The sequence below is a fragment of the Arachis ipaensis genome, chromosome B1 (assembly GCF_059453495.1).
Source record: "Arachis ipaensis isolate K30076 ecotype BB chromosome B1, ASM5945349v1, whole genome shotgun sequence".
NCBI lineage: Eukaryota > Viridiplantae > Streptophyta > Magnoliopsida > Fabales > Fabaceae > Arachis > Arachis ipaensis.
Genome location: NC_142436.1, coordinates 15,908,232 through 15,920,597, shown reverse-complemented (window position 1 = coordinate 15,920,597; position 12,366 = coordinate 15,908,232). Strand labels below are relative to the sequence as shown.

The 12,366-nt window shown below is 32.1% G+C and overlaps 1 protein-coding gene across 2 annotated transcripts; it reads right to left on the bottom strand.

The window, feature by feature from the left end:
* Positions 1-223: 223 nt before the first annotated feature.
* Positions 224-1,642, bottom strand: LOC107626078 (uncharacterized). 2 transcript variants are annotated; one of them, XM_016328861.3, is made up of 2 exons: positions 1,461-1,642; positions 224-1,259 (listed from the first exon to the last, which is right to left on the bottom strand). In XM_016328861.3, the coding sequence occupies exon 2, from the start codon at positions 1,154-1,156 to the stop codon at positions 440-442; it is 717 nt and encodes a 238-aa protein (XP_016184347.1). In that variant the 5' UTR covers positions 1,157-1,259; positions 1,461-1,642; the 3' UTR covers positions 224-439. The 2 variants fall into 2 exon arrangements, with proteins under 2 accessions (XP_016184347.1, XP_016184352.1); XM_016328866.3 differs by having other exon boundaries at positions 224-1,219; positions 1,461-1,633.
* Between the last annotated feature and the right edge of the window lie 10,724 nt (positions 1,643-12,366).

Sequence of the window (12,366 nt, the reverse complement as noted above, 5' to 3'; positions counted from 1 at the left end):
TACTCAAAACCCTCAGTAAACTAATATATACAAAAGATGCTGTTTAATTTACCGATTCAAAAATGGATGTCACTTACAGAACACCTACCACCAAGAAGTTGCGGTCCAATTTGGCTTTATATAAATTAGTCACAAATAAGCAACCTGAAACACAGGAAACATAAATACATGCATGACGCACACAAGAACAAGGTCCCAAAGGGAGTACACAAAAGAGAGCGCATTAGCAGCAAACATGCTGGAACACTTGCAATAAGCATTTACACAAATTGAACATTCTCGTTTAGTTTTGACACATTCAACAAAGAACCCAATGGGGCAGCATTCTCGCGCATAAAATCCTTTGTTCTAAACCGTCGAACATGTATACACACACAAAAGCGCACACACGCTCGGACGATATATCGATTAAGACAGAAGATCTGCAGCTAAACATCCATTACAACACAAAAATGACGGTGATAAGTACAAGTAAACCAATCAACAAAAGCAGATTCTTCAGAGCATTGTCCTCAGGCCTCAGCTCTTGACGTGTCGCTGCCTGCGTAAAGCCTCGAGGATTACCACCTTGGTGTGAAGTAAACCCAAAAGGATACCCCGAAGTTGTTCCATAGACAGTGGCATCATGAAACGGTTGGAATTGAATGTTAAGCAGTGATGGGATAAACCCTCCAAAAGCAGTGGACAGTGTGAAGTTCCCAAATGTTGCCGTAGCCATAGGTATGAATCCGCCCATCAACCCAAACCCATAATTCCCGAACAAATTGGGCCCCGGCTGTTGGGGTGGCGGCTGTGGCGCTGTCTCCGGCCTCTGGCCGGAGGGACGGCGAGGAACCTCCATTCCAGGATAGCTCTTAGTCCTAGGATCAGTCTGAGCCTTACCCCTGCCATAAAGAGGAACCAGCTTCTCTTCCTGCACAAGGGCCTTGCACACAGGGCACTCTTGACATTGAGAGTGATGATGCAGCCACATATAAAGGCATGGCCAACAGAATAGGTGCCCACACAGTGTGATCACTGGATCTTGAGCCAAATCAAAGCATATGTTGCATTCAAAATCACCAGCATCATTAGAACCATTGTTCCCTGAGCAAGATGGGCTTGGATGAGACTCTCTTCTCGGCGTTGTTGTTGATTCCCCAAACCCACTAGCCATCAAATATTTTTCTTTTTCTTTTTCTTTTTTTTTTTTCCCTTCCTGACCACTCCTTTGAGGAAACTTTTTCCCCAAAAATGCACAAAACCGAAAACAAAAATTCCTGATCACAACAATTTAAATGGAAAAATAAACGCAGAAAACAACTGCGATATGGAAATCTACGTCAAGAGTTGAAGATAACAAGAGCGCAGTTTCTTCGACTAGATCGATCGAAGATGAAAACAATGAGATTACACGTAGATCCAGAATTGAATAATTAAGGGAAATAGGATTAAAAGATACTGGGAATAGGAAAACTTACGGCTTGGTTGAGAGGAAGATAATCGTTGGCGATGCGGAAAAAGGATTCGAATTCTCGAGTAACCTTCTCCAAAGCCCCAAATTCAAGGGTTACGAAATCCTTCTCGAAAACTCCAGTTGTTTCTGATATTCTTGAATTATTATCTTCTATTTTAGATTTTTCTTTTCTTTTTTTTTCTTTCTTCGTCGAAATTTCCTTTTTTTTGTCCACTGTCTTATTTTTATTATTTATTTATTTATAAGAAAATATTTTATTAACTCCACTTGAATTCATGATCTTTCAATTTTAGTGTAAAATATTAGAGTTTTTTTTTTAAATAAACATTTTAAATGTTTTATACTTTTATTTATCAGTATAGGTAATTTATATATTTTTGTGTCATATTACTTATCTTGTTTACGAATTAATTATAAGAATAATGCTACATATTTAAGTTTTTTTGTTAACCAAGTTCAACCAAATTAATTTAATATAACAAAAATCAGTTATAATTAAAATTAGTCTAAGTTTTATTATTTAATTTGGTTGAATTTAGTTCGAGAAAATATTCAGTTTGGTCCCTAAATTAGCGTTTGCTTTGAGGTATTGAGACAGAGACTGAGAGACTGAGACTCAGTATCATGTTTGTTGGTTCAGAGACTCGTACTAAAATTTCTGTTTCTGTCCCTAAAATTTCAATATTTTAGTACTTCGAAAAAGTAGGGACACAGTGGACTAAAATTTCCAAAGATGAACTGAAACTTTAATAACATTTTATACTTAAAATATCCTCATTTCAATTAATTAATTCCAATTTTATCTTTTGTACAAATTAAATTAGAATTTTATTCTTATTTCAATTTCTGTCTCCCACTTTGCACCAAATAGAATACTAAAATTTATTTTAATCTCTGTCTCTTAGTCTCTGTCTCTCAGTCTCGGTCTTTCCGTCTCTGTCTCTCCACCAAACACTACCTAAAGTTACACTCGAACCATAATTTAGTTCTTAACGTTTCAATTGTCTCTGTCTCTGTTTAGTCCCTAAACTTTATAAATTTTAATCACATTAGTCCATGCGGTGGTGTTTGCCACAAAGTCATTATCGGAGAGATGACGTGTACAACAGAATGCCACGCAGGACTCCACTAAAACGGCGTCGTTTTTATTTAGCGCTCAAATTAACAGCCCAAAACGACGACGTATCATGTTATATGAGAGGGCAAAAGTTTTAGTTAAACAAGCACTACACCATATTCTCCCCCATAATAGGATTGTTCTTCTTCTTTCTCTTCTCTTCAATGGCGTTGCGAATCTAACTTATTAGATTCGTTAAAGTCGCGATTCTCTTCTCTTCAACCACTTCACATTGCATCGGTCGTCTTTTCTTCACCTACGTTGACTAAGTTTGAGGTAAGTAAAATAGTGAACAAAAAAATTTCTATACCCATGATGATATTTTGTTTTTTTGATTCACTTTTGGTTCCTCCTCTTTTTTTTTTATGCATTCGAGCTAAATGCATTTTGTTTTGCATGTTAGTATAGGTTAGTTTTTGTGCTTATTCTCTGTTAGGGTTTATGTTTTTAGTGAATATCATTTAATTTCTTGGCTTATTAGTTAGATGTTCGATCATTTCCTGTTTCTGTACCATTAATTTGATTTTGAATATTTTAGGAGAAATTTTTTTGGGTTAGGGTTTCAACATGGGTGTGTTTGTCTGATAATCAATAGATTAAAAAATAAAAAGATGGAATCAGATTGTCATATGCAATATGTTACATTTGATTTTTCTTCTTTTTTATTTAAAAGAGAGGTGCAGTTTCATCAAAGTCTTAATCTCATTAAATCAATTGTTTATTGCATCTTGTAACATGGAGTAATTGATCTGATTTTCTAAATGAACTCGTTTTGGTCTATTGTTGTCTCATAACAACAATGCAATTTATGTTTTAGCAAGTCTAACTGAAGAGAGAAAAAATATTGAGGATAACCTTATGTACTCGTTATGTACTCTGTATGTACTCCTATTATAATTAATTATCATCAATATTAAATTAAGATGGACAATATTTATAACAATATTTGCATGGAGTAAAGCTTTTTTCAGTAATGTACCAAGATGGACAATATTTGCAACAATGTATTTTTAACTCACGAATCAAGGAGGTCATAGCCAAACCCATCATCACACTATTGGAAGAAGTTAGAATGTATGCTATGAGGACAATTGCTAGGAATAAGGTGAAGCTTAGGAGCCACATTGAAATTTTACCCCAATACAACGTAGTAGTAGGTTGGAGAAAATAAGGAATGAATCAAAGAGTTGGAATTCTGTATGGTCTGGAGACGAAAAGTATGAAAAGTTTGAAGTCATTTGTCACCCAACCAATATGGTAGTTGATTTGGAAGAGGGGCTATGTTCATGTGATTTTTGGCAACTAAGTGGTAGTTAATAAATTTTTTTTGTTACATGATCAAGATTCATCTTATATAATACCATGTTTTGGTTTTCTGATACAAATATATTTAATTATTATTAGTTGTATCCATTATAATTCTGTTTGCAAGGATGCCTTGTGTCCATGCTTGTGCTGCGTTGGATAGGATCGAAAAACGTCCTGATGAATTTTGCTACAAGTGGTGGACAATGGATTCATATAATGACACATATGCATTCTATTTAAATCCTATTCTTGGCCAAGCAATGTAAGAGAAGTCTCCATACATTAGACCACAAGCTCCGAAATTCAAAAAGATGCCACGGGTACCCAAGAAAAAACGTAGAAAGGATGCTAACGAAGACCCTGATGGAAGGAACAAGCAAAAGATCAAGATGAAGAGGATTTATAAAAAAGGTTCATGTCGCTATTGTGGAGAAAAAGCACACACCAAGAGAAACTGCCCAAAAAAAAAGGCTAAAGAAATGGCAGCTACTGCTAAAAGTGGTAATTCCAATCCTACTGTTCCTACCATTCTGCTCCAGTTGTGAATCCTACCCATGCTATTTCACCTGCTGATGTACCATCTCAAGTTGGTACACACCAAAAAATTCAGCATCAAGGCCAGGCTGAGGTTGAACTTGGCATGAGTCAAGTAATTATGTCTCAGAATGAAGATCAGGCTGAGGTTGAACTTGGCATGAGCCAACTAATTATGTCTCAGAATGAATATTCTCTACAGGTAATGATATATTTTAAATTACACCTTAAATTTAACCACTGCCAATTTATTTTTTGTTCAAATTTCACTAACTTCACATTTTTTATAGATGGAGACTAGTGTAATGTAACATAATGCAAGGCCCCAAAGTTTGCAACCAAAAGAATGGTGAACCAACCATCTAGTACTCCACCAACAATCAATATACCAGTTGATCCAATGCAAGGTGCATCTTTAGGGACAGCCACACGACTAGCTAGTTTCATGAAATTTGTCCCTACTCCCGGATTCAAACCTCCAAGAAAAAATAATTGAATTGTTGATCATTTTGTCTGTGGGAGCTTCATATGTAATAGGGCATTATACTTTTGGATTAGTTACCTTTTAGATTAGTTATCTTGTTTCTCTAAGTTTGGATAACTCTGTAACGATGACTTTTGGTTAGTTATACTTGGAGTGATTTTTTTTTGGATAATTTACTTTGTTTTGTTTGTGTTGTATCACACTAAAATTTTTAGTTGTGTTTGAATTTAGTATCAATGTGGATGTTTTATTAATGAATTATAAAGAAATTTGATGATATTTCTTATCTGAAATTGTTATATTTTATTTTGTGTTGTTTGATTTCTATTAACGCAGGTGCAAATTTTATTCATTGAGACTTAAAATAAAAATAGATACAACAATATATATAACAACATACGTTAATTTTTTTTCAAAACAGGCCAATCTTCACCATTTCCATAATAACATAGCAACTACAAGCAAATTTATTGTAACTAACAAAATCCTTCCCAATTTCAAAGCTCTAGCATCAGATTCTAAACTTCCAATCTTCCAAACAAAGTTCATCCTCCATTCTTCATCATTTTTATTTTTTGGTACTACTCTGCCTCTTGATTCTCCTTCTTTATGGAATTCATTAGCCCAAACAAACAACCCACACCACCTCTTGCCAACACTCTGCAAACAGATTCAGCGGAGATAGAAAAAGAATCAGATACTACAAGCTTTAGAAAAAGTTAAGAATAATCTTGCACTTACATTGTAGTTTGGACACCCAAAAAAGGTCTCCCTAGATTTGCATATGTTCCTGACCATCTCAGAACGGGTCTACACCCATACCCACACTACTCTGAAAATAGTTTTTTTCTGCTTCGAGTAGTTCTCCAACCTCCAGTAGAGTGTTGATTGCTGGAACTCCCAACGGATTTACTGCCGCTACCCATCACGGACTTCATAAAAACGTCTCCCAAAAGAGGAATAAGAATCGACGAAGAAGTTAAGGGACTTCAAATGAATTTGGGGATTAGGGACTAAATTGATGCAAAAGTTTCAAATGCTACGTAATATATCCGTTAGACATCCAGCGTGGCATTCTGTTGTACACGTCATCTCTCCGATAATGATTTTGTGGCGAAAATCACCGCAAGGACTAAGGTGATTAAAATTTATAAAGTTTAGAGACTAAATAGAGGCAATTGAAACGTCAATGATTAAATTGAGGCTTGAATGTAACTTTAGAGACCAAACTGAGTATTTGTCATAATTAATTCTCATTTACACTGTAAACGTAAATAAAATATTGATAATTTGATATTTGTAAATATAAAAATATAATTTTTTTAAATAATAAAAAAATTAATAATATAATTTGAACCAATAGAAAAATTAAGAATCAATATATTTTGTTATTATTTATATCGACTTTAATTAATTTATCTCTCATTAAAAATTTAAATTTAAAATCAATAACTTCTTCACTATTATTAAGTTTGTTTATGAATTTATTAAACTAGATTAAAAACTTTCTCACCACTGTTAATTTTTTTTATTATTAGTGGACAATTTCAAATCACTAATTTAAAATTAAAATGGAATTAAGGTAAAATTATAACCACTTTTAATTTTAATAATCCACTACCTTTGGTGTGTATTTTTTTAATTCACATTGAGAACGTCATTTTGTAGTTAATTTATAAATTGAATTACTAAAAAGTTGCTGTTAATTCATTTTCGTTATTATACCGTTAATTTGCAGTTGATTTATTTTTCAAATTTTAAACATATATAACTATTTTTTCTTTTGTTACATAATATATAACTAATAATACATGTTTAGTTATATATGTTAACTCATATATTATTCTTGATTTAAAATGATAGATTTAACAATTTATTTAGGAATAATCATAAAAGTAGTAAAAAGTAAAAACGTAATTTTAGTTTCTTTTATTTTTTATTTTATATATATATATATATATATATATATATATATATATATATATATATTAATTATTTGAATGAAAAATAAAAATTATTGTTCTTTAACGTAATAAAAGAAAAATTAAAAAAGAAAGCCATAACAACTAGGAGAGAAATAAATTCGCTGATAGGGGTAGGAAGTTACGGCAATTATTTTAATTTTTTAATTTAAAACTAATTCAATTTGATCTATAATTAATATAAATAGTAGTAAATTATATTTTTATAGTTATAAATATTTATATTTTATTTACATTGTAAATAAATTAATTATAAATACATTTCGTTTACACTTTAATTAATTATTTGTTTAAAATTTGTGTCTTATCTCGTATAAACGAGATATATTCATAATTAATTTATTTACACTATAAACGAGTTAAGTAATATGATACAAAAATATAAATTGAGTCTAAATTATTTATAGAGTAAATATCCTTTCCGATTCCTAATTATTTGCTCGATGGACTTTCCACCCCCTAAGAAATCTAAAAACCCAAATCGGTCCCTATGTACTTTGATATATGTATGCTCCAGTCCCTATCTACGTTCCAGTCCCTAGTTAGGGACCGAGAAGGACATTTATTCAAAGTAGATAGGGACTGGAACGTACATATATCAAAGTAGATTGGGACCGATTTGGGTTTTTAGATTTCTTAGGGTGTGGAAAGTCCATCGAACAAATGGTTAGGGATCGGAAATGACATTTACTCTTATTTATATAAGTAAATAAAATATTTTAAATATTTTAAAAAAACTTAAATATTTATCATAAAATTATTTTTATTATTTATTTAATATATAAAAATTTAATTAATAGATACATTATATAGAGGTTTATGATATAATTTGAATTAATTTTGGAGAAAATTTCAATCTAGTCCGAATTATATAATTTATCAGGGGAGTTCATGAATTGGATCGTATCCGCAGATTCACAGTAAATATTCGCATCCGATCCGAAAATTGCGGATACAATCTGATCCGCATATTGATCGGATCGGATCGCAAAAATCTACTCTACATCAACATATCCGATCCGCGATTCGCAAATCCGCACAATAATAATTAAAAATAAATATATATATATATATATTATATTTACTTGTTTATATGTTTTAGTTAGTAATTATTATTCATATATTATATTATTTTATTTTTGTTATTTAGAAAAAGTTTGATTAAAAATATTTTAGGAATAAATAAATTTAAAAGTGTGAAAGAAATATTTTTATAAAAATTTTTATATAAAAATATGATTAAAAAAAGAATGTTCAATTATGAGAAAATATCCGATATCCGGTCCGATCCGCATTACGGATCGAATCCGACACTAAAAAATGCGGATATCATACCCGATCCGATCAGGGACGGATATAAGGGGGGCGAGTGGCGGCCTCGGCCCCCCCCAACTTTTTTAATAATAATAAATTATTATGTATAATTTAATTTTTTTAAAAAAAATATTTAGTATTTAGTCTAATATAAATAAAAGTTCAGTCTAATTTAAATATTAATAATTTTTAATATCTAAAAAAATAAGTAACAATATTAAAAAAATCTGAAAAAGATATTATTACTAATATTTTTTAATTAAATAAAAATTTTTAAATCTCATAAAGTGAATTCTTTTTCTTCTTGTGGCCTTTTTTTTATTCGTTTGGTATTAATTCTTTCTGTTTCAACTACTACAATTAAGAAATCTTTTTCAACTATGAATATTGTGAAAAATAACTTAAGAAACAAAATAAAAGATGAATTTCTTGCTAATTGTCTTTTAATTATATTGAAAAGAAAATTATTAAAAATTTTGATACAAATTCTATTATCGGTGAATTTTATGATACGAAGAATCGACCACTTCGTTAGTAAAAAGTATACATATATTTTTTTTACTTTCAAATATATTCTCTATCCGTATATTCTTATAATACATCTTATATTATATAATTTTTTTACATAATTTTTAATATTATATGTTATTGGCCCCCCATAATATCATTTCTGAATCCGTCCTTGGATCCGATCCGATGAAAATTGTGCGGATCGGATCGAATATTCGGCTATATCCGATCCAATCCAGCCGCATACACCCCTATAATTTATTTAATCCGTGGTACAGTTTGAAATGAATTAATTTTATTTTATTTTTAAATCCAATAAAATCAAATCTAAACTATTACGATTTGAATTAATTTAGTTTATTCAATTTTTTAAAAATATAAGATTTAAAAATTTTATTATTAAAATATAGAAGTAGTTTTTTATTGAAATAAATAAATCCAATTATATATTCATAAAACCATCACTAAGTAATAATAATAATAATAATAATAAGATTTAATTATTTTGCCTCTATAATTTTATTGAATTTTCAATTAGATTTCTATCATATTTTTTTAATTGAGTTCCAGAAGTAATAATTTTTTTTCAATTAGGTCCCTACCATGACAAAACTGTTTGGTTTAACGGAATATTCTGTTCCCAAATTAAAGATACTCTCAATTTTTTCTAAATCCCTAATTGTATCACTCTTTTATTTTCATAAAGACAAAATTAACCCTCTCACTCCTCTTTTTCCTCCTCTCGGTCTCCTCCTCTACTCCTGCCTCTCCCTCTCCCATCCTCACTCCTCCCACCTCTGCCGCACCCTCCTTCCCCCTCCCTCCTCTCCAATTCTATCCCCGACGACCTCTCCTTCTACCTCTCAAGCTCGACCTTGATGACCAGAACACAAGGCCACCAATAAAACCTTCTTAGACAAAGTGAAGCCCAAACGCAATCAACTTTTTCAACTGCCATTTTTTTTTTAACTTTTCTGACTTGAAACTCGTTGCTTTATCCCAGTTCTTGGGGTCCCGGTGAATAGCCCAACCGTTGATAAGGATTATGGTGTCTTTTGGGACCGTGTAGCCTCCTATGGTGTACTCTTCGGTAGAGGAGTATGATAGCAGTAAGAGTGCTATGTATAAATAAAGTGTCTCGTTGATAACGTATTTGAGGTAAGTGAATTTTGGAATCTTGAATTCGTCTACTATGCGATCTTGACCAACATGAGTGCGACATTGTCATCTTCGACTTCTCCACTTTCATTGTAATCACGAGTCCGCTACTTCGATCTAGCAGGAACATCGTCGAATCCTTCTTTGGTCACCCTCCACGCCTTAAGAGAGAGAAAGACAGAACGAGAGAGACACCGAAAGAGAAATCATGTTGCGGGATCGAGAAAGAGTGAGGCAGCGAGGGTGACACTGCTGCTGCCATCATTGTTGGAAGAGGTCACTAACGAGCCGCTTCCTTCCCATTCGTTGTTGGTGTTTGCCGTCTCAGATCCGGCCTCCGTTTTGCTTCGTTTTGTTTTTACTTTTTTTTCTACTTCATTCTACTTCTATTTCTGTTTCATTTTGCTTTTTCTTCATCTACTTCTACTTTTGTTTTTGAATTGGTTTTACTTCTGCCCAATGATTATGTTAAAAAAATTTGATTGTGCTAAAAGATTCTGATTATGTGTGTTTACTTGTACTTAAAATGGTTATGTTATGACAAAAATTCAACTTCTGATCATGCTAAAAATTAATTAATTATGAAAAAAATTTTAGTTTTAAATTTGTATTGATTATGACAAAAAATCTGTCATGAAAAAAGGGAGCTTGTTGGTAGAGAGAGGGTGGTGACGAAAAAAGAGGGTGAGAAGATGGTGGAAGGCGGTGAAAGTGAAAGAAAGAAGGGAAATGGTGAAGGTAAATTAGTAAATTTATACTTCATAAGGACTTAATTAAAAAATCTAATATGGTATAGGGACTCAATTGAAAAGAAAAAAAAAGTATAAAGACCTAATTGAAAATTCGGTAAAACTATAGACACCGGCATAATAATAATAATAATAATAATAATAATAATAACATATTCACATTGTGTAGTTTGAATTTGATTAAATCAGGTCGATTTTGAGAAATAGATATAAAATCCAATCAAATTCTTATAATCAACTAAGAGCAGAGTTTGATTCAATCCAAATTAGTCCGATACTAATCGGGTTTTTATTTGGATTAGATTACATACAATTTTATTTAAATTGGTTTGGATTTGAACATCCGTAATATTATGTACAAGTATTTCTAAAATGATAATTCAAGTGTACTGACTAGGGGTGCACAAGACCCGGTCTGGTCCGAAAACCTGGACCGAGCCTGGCGACTTCGAAGCTAATTTGGCCCGGTTTCGTTATGGTCCGGTCAGACCCGAGATTTCAATAGATAGTCCCGGTTATTTATTAAATCGGGTTCGGGCCAAGGCTCGGGTCACCCGACCCGGCCCGTTGGACCCGTATAGGTGTGTAGTTAAAAAAAATATGCATTCTATTTGGCTTTGTGTTCAATGTTCACTCTTCACACTTCACACTTCACACTTCACAGTCCACAATGCTCAGGTGCTAGGGCACAACCCATACTCTCTCTCACTCAAACTCTTTTCCCTGAGGCGCAGCGCCGCATCCCCAACGGCCAGTGAAGAGCTCCTCCTTTACACTTCTATGCCATTTCTGCTTCTTAATCTTACCTCACTCTCTCCTTCACCACCAATCTTCTTTAGTTTTTCACTATCCTTTTTTCACCTTCTTCCTCTTTCTGCACCACGTTAGATCAACCACCACAGCAACTCACCGTCAATCACCACGCGTGCCAGCAACTCGCCGTCAACCTCCTTTCAGAGACTCAGAGTTCTCACCGACGCAGTGTTCATCGCAAGACATAGAGTAGGTAATTTTTTTGTTAAAAACCATTGATTTTTATTTTTTTTCTTGCAACTACTGGCCTACTGGGTGCTAAATAGTAAATACTTCACCGATTTTGTTTGCTTTGTTATTTTTTGGGAGAGAACTAATAAAATTGTTGATATTGTTCTTGCCATAATTAGTTTAATTTTGGAAAAAATTAACAAAATTGATTTTTTTTTTTTGTTTAATTTTTTTGTTTATATTTTAAATACTTCAATGATGAGAGTCACAGGTTAAACGAAAGTAGGAAAAAGTTGTTGATTAGAAATAGCAGTTAGCAAATCAGAGAAATTTGGATATATTGTGAATCTCTATTTAGGAAGTAGGAACAATAATTTAATTTTTGTAATTTATACCACCGATAATTATAATTGATTCTTTCAATTTCAAATTTGATGTTGTTTAAAAATCAAATTTCTTGATTTGTGCACTTTATGTTATTGTGAATAAATGCCAATAAATATTTCTAATTCATGTCAATATTAAAAAATATAATAAATGCCACCCTGTTCAGCAATGAAATATTCCAGTAAGAACTAGGCTAGTGATATAATCAATACTAAGATAATCAAAAGAAGTTATCCTGCATTATATTGTCTTTTTTAGAACAAAAGTTAAGTAAAAAGGGGTATACAAGCTTTCTTTTAAGTCTTATAATATGGTTGGGAGATAGGAAAATAAGGAGAAAGGATAATAAAGTGAACTAATTCCTTTGTTTTAGAGTTTGAAGG